This window comes from Megalops cyprinoides, chromosome 19 (assembly GCF_013368585.1).
Source record: "Megalops cyprinoides isolate fMegCyp1 chromosome 19, fMegCyp1.pri, whole genome shotgun sequence".
NCBI classification, from domain to species: domain Eukaryota; kingdom Metazoa; phylum Chordata; class Actinopteri; order Elopiformes; family Megalopidae; genus Megalops; species Megalops cyprinoides.
This window is the reverse complement of record NC_050601.1, coordinates 14,404,211-14,420,527: the sequence shown is the minus strand read 5'-3', so window position 1 is coordinate 14,420,527 and position 16,317 is coordinate 14,404,211. Positions and strand designations below refer to the sequence as shown.

The window sequence follows — 16,317 nt, the reverse complement described above, 5'->3', positions numbered from 1 at the left end:
AAGGGTTAATCTATGCCATGGAGCATAAAGGGTTCAAAAGGGTGTAATGAACAAATTAATAAGTCGTTAACTGGTAGTTAAATCAATATTATGCTTAGCTGATCATGAATCGGTTGCAGGGAGCGCTGTCAACCCGGGCGGAGAGTGTTCTCTAACTACAGAGCGAGATACACGTGACTGTGTTGTAATAGGTCAGATTTTTACTACGTCTGGCGTGGTGTAGGAGGAGCAGCGCACTGTATAGCGTTGAACTTGGAGGAGAATTGAGCCGATCGCGGAAATACATTTTGGTGGGACTCCAGCTACGGTTCCAACAATGTGGATCTCTGTTGCGATCTCGTGTGTGGCCTTGGTCGTTTTCCTGTTCAAGTATGCCACGCGAAACCGCGGACTGAATCCGTTCTATTTCGATACCCGAGAGCCGCCCAAACCTCTGGTCTCCGATAAGAAGGAAAAAAATAAAGTTCTTAAACAAGGTAAGTGTCAGTGACCGCTCGTTGCAGCACGTAGGTGACAAGATAATAGCCTACCAAGTTAGCTACCTATCACTTGCACTTTGCGGTGTGAAACCTTTGTGGTCCTCCGTATGTCTTTGATGTATAAAAGCCATCTCGAAGGCGACATAAATGATTGGCTAGCTAACCAACATTATGATAATATACATAAGGACAGCAGTAATGGGCTAACTAGTCTAATTTGTTAGGTAGCAAGCCATGAAGTTTCGTCCATACATTGTCTATTAACTAGATGTATAGCGACTCTCCTAACCAGCCAGTTAACTAACTGACTCGGTAAGATTTGCTAGCTGATGCTAGTTTCTAAATTGTAAGTGCATTTAACTTAAGGTATCTGTCAGCGTATTTAGCTAGTAAGTGTTCTAATATTTAGCAAGATAGCTTTGCTAGCTACTATCTCATACTTTACTATCAACTGTGTCCTATGACTAACACATTCAGGGTCATTCTTGAGTATAATGGTGCTCCCACATTTTGGGAGAAAGTGAAGCAGGGGGTGGGGGAAATCCCCCCACTCCCCTCCTTGCTCTGAGTGTTTTACTGGAAACCATCTCAAAAATTGTCAGGGGGCCATAATTTCAGAAAGTTGGACTCTGGTGTTACAGTGACATTGTTAAATTCTTTGGGAAGACCCCTGACACTAATTGCAAACACTTATTTGTGTTTGATAAGTCTTGTCTTTGTGTCCTGTCTTTTATCTCCAGGGTTTCTTGCCAGCAAGGTTCCAGAGAACCTGGATGCCATTGTGATTGGCAGTGGAATTGGCGGGCTGGGGGTGGCGGTGCTTCTTGCCAAGGTTGGGAAGCGGGTTCTGGTCCTGGAGCAACATGACCGTGCCGGCGGCTGCTGCCACACCTTCACTGAGAAAGGGTTCGAGTTTGATGTTGGTGAGGCCACCACTGTTTGTTTCTCAGTCGATTGACATAATGTTTACAGCATGTCACTGTACGGAAAAAGGTCACAGCTCGGCCAGGCTATGTGGCATTACTGCACTGACCTGAGCTCTTAAGTGTCGTCAGTTTCAGGACTGTGGTGCACCATGGATTTTTGCATGTGCTAGACTTGTGGAAAACGCCTTATTGGTTTATGCATTGTGCTGATGGCCTCTGATTTTGGTCTGGCTTTGTCCTCGTAATTTGCAGGTATCCACTACATTGGAGACCTGCTGGAGCACAAGCCTTTCCGCTGCATGCTGGACCAGATGACCAATGGGCAGCTGCAGTGGGTGCCTCTGGAGAACCCCTTTGATAAGGTGGTGTTGGGCCCTCCTGGCAGCAGACGGGTCTATCCCATCTACAGTGGCAAGAATCGCTTCCCAGAAGAGCTGAAGAGGTGCTTCCCTGGAGAGGAGGAGGCCATTGATAAATACATGAAACTTGTCAAGGTACAGCAGGTGCTCATAAGAATGAGTGCAGAGTGCTGCTCTGGGTGTAAAGGCAGACTAGATTTGTTAAAGTGTCTGTGGAAGCAGCGCTGCAGTACTTGTCTTAAATGAGGGATTGTACTACAATCTGGACAACAATCTCCCAGTAGGGACGAACTTGTCAATAGTTATAAATAGTAACATTGTCAAAATGAACTTATTGAAGTTATTTAGATTATATTTGGTTGATCAATATGGTTGAAATTACGCTCCCTTTTGGGGGTGTCATTCTCATGGAGACATAGCTTCTTTCTAGCGAGATGCAGTAGTCTGATGCAGAGGTTCATGCTGAATGTCCTGATCTATGCACTGAATTCCTGTTATGCAACTGGCTGAATTTCATCTGGCTTCCTGTAGTGTGCCATCATATGCCTTCTCTTATACAAAACCTTCATATTAGTCAGATTGGATTGCTGCCTCAGTTCTGCTTATAGGTTGTCCGTTCCTTCATCCAGCATTAAATACTTCCATATACTGCAAAGTACCATGGGACACTTGCAGGTTTAAGATAAGGACCAGAATGAATGATTTTGCTGCGCTGTTGTGACATGTGGTTGTCCCATGTCCCTTTTTCCTCTCAAGAGCTGGAACCAGGTTGGCAAAATAGGTTACTGTGTTTTACTTATTCAGTAGCATTGCCAGTTCCAGCCTGCCTACCCGTGACCTGTGAGGAACTTGCATGACCACTGGTACATTGCATCTGTTAGTGCTAAAATCTGAGGAGATCACAGGAAACAGCCAGGTGAAGAATTGGAGGTAGCTTGACTTGACAAGATTTCTTTCTTTTCTTTCTACTCTGGTATTTTTGGAGGCAAAAATAAGCCTTGAACAAAGGATGAAGTCCAGGCAATTGTTTTGATCCAGGCAGACAGCATATGGCACAGGTCCGATTGTGGGTAATGCAAAGGAAAAGCAATTTTACTTTACTGTATCAGCCAGCTTTGGCTCCAGCTTATGCATGCCTGGTGCCAGCTCTGCAGTGGGGTAAGAGTAATTGTGGCGCTGTGTTTTCCCTTCAGTCTGAGTATGAGTGTGAACTTTCAACCTTTGGCAGAAACCCACATGTGTTCTGTTCAAGTGAACTGTGGCATCATCCTTTATCACAGTTGCATGTCCGCTGAGTCTGTCGGCTGATGTTGTTGTGTCATCCGTTCATGAAGCAAGACAGCTGAAGCAGACAGGTCATGACTTTAAATGATTGCAAAAGAAACGCAGTTTGCCCTGTGTGTTTCAGTATGCACCATGCGGTTTCATCTGTGCCTGCTTTCTGGCAGTTAAATTGAAACATTCCATAGTGCTTGTTTTAAATTGAAATGCTGCAGATATCAGCATAACTTTATGTGATGGAGTTGCACAAATGTTTGTTTTTGAATGGGTGCCCCAGTGGAAGGACTTTTTTCAGTCATTTTAATTGTTGAAAGCAGTGCCAATGTGTATGAGTTCTTAATGCAATACTCTCCCTCTGTCAATTAAGTATCACAGAAGAGTAGAAGTAGAAGGAGGAAGAAGTAGGAAGAGAATCACAGTTTTAGCTTATCATGCATTTCCTTGTTTTGGTTAATAATAATTTACAGTAAAATAGTAATAATCACCAAACAATATATGAATGAAACACCAAACAATATATGAATATTTGTTAACTGATAAGGAGCTAGGCTATCCTTTCAGGTTAGAGCAGTTGTAGTCTGCACTGGAATGCTGTTTAACAAGTTTTCTTAAGAAGGAACGCCTCCAGTTCTTTGAGAGATGAAGAAGGTGGAAATCTACTCTGCACTCTATCATTCGACAACGTCCCATAAAGGTTCAGTGATGTTTGGGCTAGATCTGATGATTGGGGGGGCCATGGAAGATGTTTGACTTCATCCTGATGTTCATGAAACCACTCTTTTTTTCTCATTTTTTCATTTTCTCCCCAATTTGGAATGGCCAATTCCCCGAATTTTTGGAATGCCCAATTTGTTATCGATGTTCGGTCCCATTGCACAACCCCCACTGTCAATCCGGGAGAGCGTGGACAAGCACGTGCCCTCCTCCTCGACACGTGATGTCAGTCGCTGCTTCTTTTTGCACTGCGGTCCACAAGCTAAGCTGGCACAGAGATGAGTCGGAGGAAGACATTTCATATGCAGCTTTGGCACGTGGACCACAGGCGCCCGATCGACCAGCAGGGGTCGCTGTTGCTAATGGGACCGAAGCCCCTGCCGACGTACCCACCCCTGTCCCCGGCGGAACGAAGCCAATGTGTTCCGCCTGTGAGCTTCCGGTCACTGTCGGCTATTGACACGGTCGGGATTGAACCCGGGCCGTAGCATTCAGTATGAAACCACTCTTGAATCTGTTTAGCAGTGTGTATGGGGGTGTCATCATCTTGGAATGTGGGAACATCTTGAGGAAACAGTGTTTGTCCTATAGGGTCCACCTGGCTTCCTGGCTGCTGTTATTCTTCCATGCAGAGTAGTTATCGGACCTGATGACTCCCATGATATGGCTGCCCATACCATAACAGATCCTCCCCTATGTTGAAGGTTTCCTATGGCTTTCTTCAAATGTGAAACCTGTACACTCCTCTTTAATTGTGATGTAGTTACTTATAAATATGAGCCCTTTTTTATTTGGTGTTTCTATTATTTTGCCTACCCCCTTTATCTTTCATTTACAAATCACATCTAAATTTGTCATTTATGTGGAATTGTACTTACTGCATTGATGATCTAGCATCTGGAAGATAAGTGAGCCAGGATACAGTGGGTAAAAGAACAGTCTTTGGGCTTTTGTAGAATTAATGTCCTGGTCTTACCCCTCAGACTAGTGAACATGGTACTGCATATTGATGCAGTATGAGAGGGCATTAAAATACATTATTCTTATTTCTAGTGGAACATCCTCTTATTCATTTTTATGAATTGCAGGGCTGTCTTGGTAAGAAGTGATGCAACAATGGGTGTGACACAGGTGTGTCTGTGCTTTTGTGCAGAAAGTGGGGAATGGAATTTGGTTGATGCCTATGCTGAAAATCCTCCCAGCCCCCTTGGCTAAGTTCCTGGCGTACAGCGGCCTGGCCAACTGGCTGTCCCCCTTCTTCAAGATGGCCTCACGCAGCCTGACGGAAGTGGTCAACGAGCTGACGGACAACAAGGACCTGAGGGCTGTCTTTTCTTACATCTTCGGGACCTATGGTAGGGCGTGACATGCATTTCAGGACGCACAGCCAGACCGAGCATATGATATACTCATGCATTGCATGAATATTTTGTCTATGTGCAAGCTATGCAAAGATGATATCTGATACAGCACAAGACCTGATGGCTGCCTGTAAGGTGGGCCAGACAAATTAGAAGACAGCGCTTTTGTTAATTGAGTGCAGTTTGATATGATCATTTTTGATTGCACTGTATGTTGTCCCCTTGCACGCACCTTGTACACCCCTTGTGTTCCTGTACTGATTCTGGTGTTTTCTGTGTTTTTAAGGAAATATCCCAAAGGATGCCAGTTTCTCCATGCACAGTCTCCTGGTGTGCCACTACCTGAATGGTGCTTGGTACCCAAAGGGGGGCGCCAGTGAGATTGCCTACCACATGATCCCCATCATCGAGAAGGCTGGGGGTGCGGTCTTTGTCCGCGCTCCTGTCAATCGCATTTTGTTCAATGAAGCCAAGGAAGCTTGTGGTAAGGTGGTGTCTTTGTAAAGATGAGCTGTTTGTCTTCCTTGTTACACTGCATGGAACAGCATTCCAGTGCAGTCCCCTATAGTGCACTATAATACTAATGCCACACTGCCCCTCGTGTTCACTTCACTTTGTATGAAAATGCTCTCCTGCGGTGGTAATTTAGCAGCATATCAGAAAAATTACAGTATAGAATAAAGCAAAAGCTTGTTTGTCATTAGGAATTGTAAAAGCCCCGGGTGTGAGTAGTGTCTTCCTGGTTTCAGGTGTGAGTGTACTGAAGGGTCAGGAGGAGGTCCACATTCACGCTCCAATGGTCATCTCAAATGCTGGCCTCTTCAACACATACCAGCAGCTGCTGCCCAAGGAGCTCCAGGCCCTTCCTGGTGGGTAAAAGCGGTCCGTTGACTCAGCTGTCCAATAGCCATGGCGAGCTAATAATTACCATATGCTTGTTCTTTTTTAAGATTTTGATGGGGAGTCCCCACCCACTTACTGGAAATTAGCAGGAACAATTTATTCTGAGATGGTAGCTTTGTACGTGACTTGCGTAATGAAAGTTAACTTCCTCTAGAGTATTGTCTCTGGCAGTTTTGATATTACATCTTGGATGATTTTAATAGTTGGCCTATTGGTAGTAGCACAGCTGCTTGTTTTGGATCGGCATCAATAAATTCAGCTTCAGCATGATATTTTGTAGGCCGCGTGTGTATGACAAAATCAGTAAATCAGTTTCTGTGCTTACAGAATCACAATATGCTGCATTACTTTGTGCATTCAGTACTGTGCTTTCCAGGCATGCTTTATATAGCTGTATCCATTGTATATTTGTAAAGGTGTTGCAAATTGTGTCTGATAGCAATCCAGGCACAAGTCAACATGATGAAGAATGGAGCAGGGGGATTGAGTATATTCCTTGGGCTGAACGGAACAAAGGAGGAACTGGATCTGAAAGCTGACAACTACTGGATCTTCACAGAGAACAACCTGGACGAACTGTGAGTCCACCTTTTTCACTGGAGGCACCTTGTAGCTTAACACCTTTATCACATGCAAACTCTAATAATTAAGAGGCATTATCTATTCACCAACTAATTTAATTGAATTCTATTTATCCTGTACTTTAAATCATAAAAATATGAAAAAATTAAGACAGAAGAATGCATTGTGTAATTTTTTTGCTCAGCAGATTTCCCTACACAGAGTGATTACATGCTGTGCGTTATCCAAATATTCCTTAAAACTCCTAAAAATATGCATTTTATTTGAGTAATTCAGATAAACAGTCTGCATGTGTAGCAGAATGTTTGGTGTTCTGGTCAGCCCCCCATTGTCATAACCACAAATCACGCTGTTGCTTAGTAAAGAAACCTACATGTTATATGCCGTGTTTATTGCTGCACAGATGTTACGTATTCAATTCCAGTGTTGTGGAAATTCACAAATTGATGACCTTATGATATCAGATTGTTATGTCAAGTCAGCCGTATATTGTATGTCCCCCTCTTTTCATTACTGTCAGTGATAATACTGCAGATTCGGAAGGCAAACCATTTATTCTTTCATGTGGAAATGTTACTCAGCAAAGCCATAATAAAGCACCTGAAATACTGTGTTGCTGAAAATCCCATTGAGGCTGCATGCTGATTGAGCTCATTATATCGGTGTTGTGGCTGCCCACACCCACAGGGTGGAGAGCTATATGGATGCAGACAGGGAGGAGTCTGCCAAGAAGGTACCTCTGCTTTTCGTTGCTTCCCCTTCAGCCAAAGATCCAACGTGGGAGAAAAGACAACCAGGTAGAAAAATGGAAATGTGCCTACCTTTAGCAATATGAAAATGTGTGCTGAAACAGTGTCAACATCTGTAAGGATCACCCCATTTGTGTCTCATACATGGACAAATAGTATATGTTTGCATAGGATGTAGCACTGTATTAGCAGTTTTGCTTAGTTGTTTGCTTGAGTCTGATTTTGCCTGAATTTTCATTCCTGGTTATATCCAGGATAAGACTACATGCTCTGGAGAAGATTATAGAATCTTATAGAATGAAAGATTATATGTGCTGTCTGACACTTTTTTCCAGGCAAGTCAACACTGAGTCTGGTCACATTTGCCAAATATGAGTGGTTTGAAGAATGGAAGGATGGGAAGGTGACCAATAGGGGGCCAGACTACAAAAGTCTGAAGGAGGCCTTCATCAATTCGATTGTAGATACTGTGGTCGAAGTTTTCCCCAATATAAAGGACAGGGTAAGAAACCTGACCCATTATCAATGCAGTGATTGCACTGAATACAGTATACAGTAGGGGTGGCCAACACCCATTGCTGCTATAGACCCGCATGTACATGAGAAAGTAGTGGTATATATAGAATGTTAAATTCTCTTATATGAACATATGTTTGCAGATTAATTAACAAAATGATGAATATCTGTTTGATGATTTAGTGCACACTAGGGCCTAGTCTACATCTCAGACTGCACTTGCTGCTTATGCAAACAGACTTTTGGACCCACATTTCAGCAAATGCTGTTGCATAAGCTAAAAGCCTCAATGGAAACTACCAGTATGATGATTTACCGAGATCATCCCTGACTCTGTGTTTCCTGCTTTGTCTCAGATTGAATACATTGATGCTGGAACCCCTGTAACAAACCAGCACTACATCAGTGCTCCTCGTGGAGAGATCTATGGCTGTGACCACAACAAATCTCGCTTCAGTGCCGAACTCAATGTTACCATTCGACCCCAGACACCCTTTAAAAACCTCTATCTCACAGGTGAGTCTGCAGGTGTATGATCTTGGTTCCCTTACAGCTCTGTTTTAATGTCCTTACACACAGGTCATTCAGTGAGAGTTAATGTTGCTCTGAAGAGGTCTCCAATCATATTGCTGTGCACAAGTTTAATCTAAGTCATACTCTGCCTGTATGCCAGTAACCCAAGTAGTAGCATCTGAATGACAGACAGCTCCCACTGGGATGCTTTTTGGACTTAAGAGGTGACAGGCAGCTGTATGGGGAAGCATTTAGAAAAATGTTTTGAGCTTCATTTTGGCTGACTCAAGCCTAACAGTGATTGGTAAAATTCGCAGGCTCACCTGTGTAGATGATGAGTGTCTCACACGTCTGTTTATTCTGTGGTGTGTATTTGTCTGCTCAGGTCAAGATGTGTTCGTTTGCGGCTTTGCTGGGGCGCTGGCGGGGGCCCTCACCTGCGGCTCCGTCATTCTCAACCGCAACTTGCATTTGGATGCCATTTCCTTGGCTAAGAAGATTAATAACGCCAAGAACAAGAAGGGGCAGTAATCCCCCCCACCTGCTTTCCTCGCTGAGCCCCGGATGAGGCTTGTCTCCCTCAAAATGGAGAGATGAGTTCCCTTTCCCGGTGTAATGGTCAGCCTGGAGAGGGTGCAAAAGCTCTGTAATTGGGGTCTAATAACCATGTAATGGCACTTTATCAGCTCTTCCCTTTTAATCCTGTGAAAAGGAGATCCAACCGTATAAATGAATATAGTTAACAATACAAACATAAACCATTATATTAGTAACACTTTTTTTGCCCAACCCATTATACACTGATGGATCTCTATGTGGAATGGATACCACAGAGCTTTAATGCCACAACTGGAGACATCCATAGGCTAGATAGTTTATTGGTTGATGGCAATGGAGGAGCTTACTGAGTGACACATGGGCAGTTCAGAAAGATTTTGTAGATGTACAGTGGACTGTTCTTTGTTGCCCTCTAGGTTCTTATTAGAATGTCATGTTGTCCAAGAATCTTGAATGACTGTACACAGAGCACTTGGGCTGCCATTTTCTGTCTCTGCCTTACTTTTACTCATGAAATGTATTGAGGGATATTTTGCATCTGACCTGAGGAAGTGGCCAAAATTGACGGAAGCATAACTGACCAACTCATATGTCTCACAGACGTAACTTTTGATAATAGGCTAATGTGTGAATTCATTCATGAATGATTATCAAATCCTAATATTGATTCTTGTGTTGGAGGTATTCACTGTGTTGAATGTTCGCAATATATTTTCACATTTTTTTCTTTTTTTATTGTTGTATATTATTCAGACAACGGTACATGCCTTCATACCTGTGGGATCGGTGATCATTCTCTCACAGTTTATGGAGGAAATAACAGTTTGTGTGCACAAGCCTTATATTGAACTTTGTTTGTGGTGCTTGGCCTAACATTTTTTCCCACATGCGTTATGTGTAATTTCCTTATCATCATTGCTCACTAAATCCAACACTGCAATATTACTTTGTTTTAATAGCTGCTGGAAAATCTACAGATGCAGTTTGGTTGCTCATGGAATACTAAGGGTTGTCTCCACAGCACATTATTTCTTTGGCATCAAACTCCTCCTTGTCCTCATTGTCTCTCCCCATTGAGACTTTCTGGAAAATATGTTAAAGACATTATGTTTTAAAGAAATCATTTTGTGGAGTCATAGCCATATTGCTTCTCAAAAGTTTAATAAAATAATGTAGTGTAAATTCTTGCATTAAAGGTTGTGTATACATTATTTCAATTTACCTGCGCATCTATAAATATGTGTAGCAATGCAAATCACCCCAGTCTTACTCCCACTGTTTCAGTCTCCTAAATGTTGTGTATACATTATTTCAATTTATCTTTGCATCTATAAATATGTGTAGCAATGCAGATCACCCCAGTCTTACTCCCACTCTTTCAGTTTCCTAAATAAGGATTATGACAGCTCACATTTAAATTGGCCTTCTGTTTACAAAATGGGACCAAAATGCAAAGACAGCTAAATGGGTTCAGGTTTTCAATGGATGCTTAGTAGACTATGTACTGTTTTGATAGCTGTTGAGTCTTTAGGGCTGACTGTCCTTCAGGCCTGATAGTGAGTTTGTGCCCTTTTAGACAACAAAATACAATAGGTGTATAATGAACTCACAACGGCAATAATATAAAATTGGAATAATTCACAAACGGATTACAACAGTTCTCTGGGTATTTACAGCAACGGGTGAACCTGTGTGTTCTTCCAGTAACAGTGCTGAAATTAGGCTGTTGGCTAGCTAGTTTAGCAATATGTTTAAAAACGCTATGCATGAAGGGAGCACGTGAAAGTGACGTCCTCGTACATGCCACCACTGTCAGACAAGATGAAGATGAAGAGCAATTTGATTTGTTGGGGGTGTATGCTGAAGCATTTCTCTCCATTGTAACTGCAACAAGTTATATGCAAGTCTAAAGTCTCCCAGATCGGCCATCCTGGTGAAAAGGCGAAGGTGAGCTTAAATTTTTTAAGTGGCTAAACTGATCTTCTGATTGATGTCACTAATTTCTCCCCGTGTTTTATGCTGGAAATGGTTGGATTTGAAACAGAAATGTGAATGTTTCTAAATCTAACTGAAAAATACTGTTTTGATGCCTGCTAGCATTGGTAGCTAGTAACCCACGGCGTTAGCTAGGTAAATTGGCTAATTAGCAGAACCGTGCAGCGTGAAAAGCTCGAATTCAAGGAGCTGTCCCCCTTGTTAAAACGTTTATTTAAAAAATCTGCCTGTGTAAACTTGCCAGCAAGATTTTAAAATGTCTACAGAATTAAGAGGTAGGGATGTTACAGTTTGGAAGTATGCATTATTTAGCAAGGTAGTTGTTTATAAACATATTCCTGTTAGCTAGTTTTAAACTACCAGCCACTTCAACTAACTTAGCATTAGCTTCCTGACCGAAGTAAAACGTTAAGTCGCCTTAGTGATGGAGTCAAGCACGAGGTAATGCACAACGCACACTCTTTAGGCGGGTATCTACGTAATTAGCCAGACATAACAGACCATGACACTTTGTTCCGTCCTTGTCATTGGCCCCTACAGTTTCGTAAATATGGACACCCACACCTGCAATGATGCTGAGGATTACGAAATACTGGTGGACATTGGAGAGGGAGCCTACGGCAAAGTGTTCAAAGCCAGAGAGACCAAGGGCCAGCAACGGCTCGTTGCGCTGAAGAAGCTAAACATACCAAACGATCTAGAAAGCGGCATCCCTGCTTTCATGATCCGGGAGGTGGCGCTGTTACGAAAAATGGAGTACTTCAACCACCCAAATATTGTAAAGTAAGAGGAAACATCATATACATTACATACATTAGTTGTCACTGCGTTAAGAGCGTAGATCTTAAGTGTAAGCCTGAAATGTAATGTATGTTTCTCATGATTTTAGTTACATATTTTTGGATTGTTCAGTGGACTGCTCCACTCCACTCCACTCCGCTCCACTCCAGTGCGCTGAATTAAATCATGCTTTAGATCCCCTTTTAATAATCTATGTTGTCTGTCTGTCAGCAAGAGTGTAACTGCGCAGCTGATATTTCCCTGTTGGTAGGTTACTCAACGTCTCCGCTATACTCCGGAATCGAACGCTGGACTTAACGTTGGTTTTTGAGTACATTGATCAGGACTTGTCAACGTTCCTTGCCTCAGCTCCATCCACTGGGCTGAGTCGTGAAAAAATTAAAGTGAGTCCTAAGTCTTATCTAGCAATTCACTCACTTGTGTGGGAACCTTATTTTTTTCATGTGTAGACACCATTAAGCATTTTTGTGATCCTCCAGAGTTTCCTGTTTTCACTTCTTTAACTGATTATAGCTGGACTGCCCATACATTGTGAGAGGTCTGTGGAGTCAGTGGATGTGTCACATTCCTTTACCTGAGCAGATAGTGCTACATCCATAGACTGTGTTTGAGCCATAACCTACACTGCTTCCTGTGTGTACAGGATGTGATGCGGCAGCTGTTGCATGGCTTGGATTTCCTCCACACCAACATGCTGGTGCATCGTGACCTCAAGCCAGACAATGTGCTGGTCAGCAGTCGAGGGGAGGTCAAAATTGCTGACTTTGGACTGTCACGAATCTACACCTATCATATTGCTCTTACTCCCTGTGTAAGTTTCTGGACACTCAACAGCAAACTTCCACCAGACTTTCAGGTGCAATTTTAATAATCCTGTATTTTTGTCGAAATTTGTCCCTGTATGCAAAAATGCTTGTTTTAGAAGTTTTGAAAGCTATGGGAAGTTTTTGATTGACAGTATGAGTAGATGCTCAAGATGACAGGGTTTCATGGAATTATAATTGGTTCATCAGAGAAACTGATTGCTTTGCATGAGTAGGACTACTAAGGTATATCTTTTTCATCTTGCCTTTTGGCGTATACCTTGCCAGGATGACTCCAGGAAGTACATTTACATTTACATTTATTCATTTGGCAGACGCTTTTATCCAAAGGGACTTACATAGGTTACAGTTCTTTACAATGTTATCCATTCATACAGCTGGATATTTACTGAGGCAACTGTGGGTTAAGTACCTTGCCCAAGGGTAGGCAGTGTCCCAGCGGGGATTGAACCTGCAACCTTTCGGTTACAAGTCCTGCTCCTTAACCACTATGCTACACTGCCGCCCCAGTGTACACCTCAAGTAGCTGTTTCTGTCTGTAATTTAGATATACTTGATCCACCTCATGTGCTCCTGTAATTAAGGGCCCTCTGGGTGTGTTGTTTTACCCAGGTGGTGACGCTGTGGTACAGGGCACCAGAGGTCCTGCTCCACTCTGGCTACATGCCCTCTGTGGACATTTGGAGCGCTGGGTGCATTTTTGCTGAGCTCTTCCTCCTTAGGTAGGGAGAGGTCAACTCTAACATACACTTTTGATGCCAATAGTGAGGCGTGTCAGTATTTCAGCAGCACCATTTCAACGAGCTAGGATGGAATAACCTTCGGCCCATCATTTTCACAATGTTCATATAAGTGAATAATTATGGCAACAGAAGTTTTGGGTGGATGGGGTCCAGTTCTGTTATATGTAAGCTCTTTAACTGAGCATTATGGATTTTGTTTTTGAGAGTACTGACCAGCCCATCTCCTTAGTTAAAGAAGTTTGTACTTTGGGTATGGAGAGGAATCGGCCTGTACTGTTTGTAATTTATCAACTTGTGATCATAGGCCCTTGTTCCGTGAATACTCTGAGGCACGACAACTCCAGAAGATATTTGAGTGAGTGTTTTTCACAGCACAATTCATATGATGGTGCTGAAATTGACTAAATGCGAGGGGTTTGCACTTGCCTGGCAGCACTTGGCTCCATCTGGTGTTGAAATGTCATGTCTTCAGAGTAATTGGTCTGCCCGGGGAGGAGGACTGGCCAGTGGAGAGCCCGATTTCATACTCTTCAAACTGGGGAACAGGTGCTAGATCTGCCCAGTTGCTACCCAACCTGAGCCAACAAGAGAATGATCTGCTAAGCGTAAGTTTGAATGGAATCAGAAACACATTTACGACATTATTCTATGTGTTTAGCAGACACCCCTATACATGCAAAGCTTACGCATTTACTAATTGATTTATTCAGCAAGATATTGCTTAAGCAGTTCAGGTTGAGTAAAATGGAACACAGATTACCGACCACTGGTTACAAGTCCTGCTCACTATATGAATTGCCATGTCACTATTGTTATCACTACACTGTAACAGTGATAGTTTTAAGTGATAAGAACATTTTGTATATTATCTGTTTGGTGTTATGCAACATCAACAGGCTTTCTGTGTGCAACTCTTTCTTCCTTGTGTGTCCCCTGCAGCAATGTCTGACGTTCAACCCCACCAAGAGAATCTCGGCCTCCAGAGCTTTGGCCCACTCGTTCCTGGCAGGCCCCTGAAGACCCTGGGTCAGAGAAAATTGAGAGCTCTAGGGCAGACGCTTAAGGTGGAGTGCCCTTGTTTGGGCCCCACACCACAACTCAAGGGTTTGTGACGAATGGATTCGTTAGAGATGAATGGATTTGTTTTTTCAATTCATATTCCATTTCCCCTGCAGATAGAATTGGTATTTTGACCAGATATTAATAGTCCCTCAAACTCAAGTTTCTCATGTGGTAAGGTGTGTCTTATTCTGTAAAATCAGGAAGGGGAAAGCACTGGTTTCATGGGAAGAGGAACTAGGAAAGCTACGGTATAAACCATCATGTGTAACTAAAGCGCAGTGTATTTGTTTCAATTTCATCTCAATGGAATCCCTGACATATAAAACCTCATTAAAACGGGTATAATATTTTTTCCACATCTCATCAGAGAAGCTGTACCCTATGGCATCAGAAACCCCATTAGATAAGTGAAGGGATGTCTTGTTGGTAATCATTGATATTACTGCAACAACATTTCAGTGGTAAAAACAAAGCAACAAGTGCGAAGTCTATATGTTGCCGATAATTGTCAGTATGTTCGTTTTTACGTATTCATATTACTGAATACAGGCCATGATCCACCAAGGGTGTGTGAACAAGTGTTGTGTCCCATTTATATGTGTAAAGCAGAGAATGGTAAAGCACAGAGGAATGTAGACAGGGTGCAGTTTCACAAACAGGTCATTCTCCAAGGCTTTGAATGACTTAAGGTCAGAGAGTTAAATTAAAAGAATGAAATAAATAAATTAATTAAATTACATCAACTGATAATAATCAGTGGAAGTGATATGTTTTTCCAGACTGATTCGTCTTTCTTCAGCTTGTAGGAAAATTCGTGGGATTACTCCATCCCATGTCTGCTATGGTCCACAGAGTTATGAAATCAGGGCTAGAAAAGGAATATACAGTAGTGGGAGTAGATTTTGTTTTACATTGAACATTCCAACTTGGATTTTACCCACACATTGTGAAGTGTGACCATCACGATGTACCTGCCAGATAAGATGAGAAGCATCAGTTTATGGCTTGCATCTCGGGAACAGGAATTTTCAGATGTATGTAAGAATATTTGATATCACAGATTAACAGGATCTGACTTAAAGATAACAAATGAAAGTACAGGAACACATTGGCGTTAGTTTGCAAGAGCCACTACTAAAAGATTTTTGAACAGACCTCACGCAATGCCTGTTTCAGTGAAAGTGCATTATGAATCAATTCATTGTACACGTTAGCATTAGCCTGAAGTGCCCCAATGCCTCTGTGTGGGGGCAATGGTAAAATTCAGACTGGAGAAATGATGTGCTGCTTATTAGACATCACTCGGGTATGAAGGACATACATACAATATATCAATTCATTTTTCCAAAGGAGGAATATTATAATAATGATGAGTGATATATATTAATTCTAAGCTGCTGCAGGTAATGACCTCAACAAACTGTTACTGAAATTGATGTTGTTTCACCAGCATTGTCTTTCATGTTTCCAGTGCATGGTGTCTTTATTCATTCGTAGTCTTGGCTGAGAGCTTTTCAGGAATTCATGGAAAGATTATATGTTTTGGCAGGTGGGCTCAAAAAAAACACAAAATACTAATAGCAATAAATTGGTTTAGTGCAAATCTATAGCGTGTTTTAGTGCAACAGACATTTTCTGTAATGTTCGTATTGTTTGGTTTTTCATGGTGTTCTGTACAAGGAAAATAACTGTTATACTAATGGGTAATTGTTTTCATTAATTTCCCTTAGGTCAATGAGCAGCTTTTTACCTGTTGGGCCTGGTTTGAATGGAGTTGCAATCCACACTCACCAATGTTTGTTTTTGAACTTTACATATGTATATGTGTATGTTCTGTTTTGCTGTTTTTTCTAAATAGCCATTTTTCCCGTTCTGCATAGCCTGGTGCTGTAGTGCCAAGCTCTCCTCTTCTTGAGTTGGTCTGCTGCTTGTCAAAATACCAGGTCCAGCA

The 16,317-nt window shown here is 42.2% G+C and overlaps 2 protein-coding genes across 2 annotated transcripts; both read left to right on the top strand.

Annotated features, from left to right (window-relative positions):
* The first annotated feature begins 217 nt into the window (after nucleotides 1-217).
* LOC118794281 (all-trans-retinol 13,14-reductase-like) lies at nucleotides 218-10,060 on the top strand. The gene is made up of 11 exons (XM_036552503.1): nucleotides 218-476; nucleotides 1,220-1,402; nucleotides 1,658-1,899; nucleotides 4,913-5,114; nucleotides 5,407-5,604; nucleotides 5,870-5,989; nucleotides 6,463-6,601; nucleotides 7,293-7,402; nucleotides 7,690-7,856; nucleotides 8,227-8,386; nucleotides 8,769-10,060. Exons 1-11 carry the CDS (start codon nucleotides 317-319, stop codon nucleotides 8,912-8,914), a joined length of 1,827 nt encoding a protein of 608 aa, XP_036408396.1. The 5' UTR covers nucleotides 218-316; the 3' UTR covers nucleotides 8,915-10,060.
* Nucleotides 10,061-11,486: 1,426 nt separating this feature from the next.
* On the top strand, nucleotides 11,487-14,321 carry cdk21 (cyclin-dependent kinase 21). The gene is made up of 7 exons (XM_036552881.1): nucleotides 11,487-11,719; nucleotides 11,988-12,120; nucleotides 12,381-12,548; nucleotides 13,174-13,283; nucleotides 13,609-13,659; nucleotides 13,777-13,909; nucleotides 14,244-14,321. The coding sequence occupies exons 1-7, from the start codon at nucleotides 11,487-11,489 to the stop codon at nucleotides 14,319-14,321; spliced, it is 906 nt and encodes a 301-aa protein (XP_036408774.1).
* Nucleotides 14,322-16,317: the final 1,996 nt, after the last annotated feature.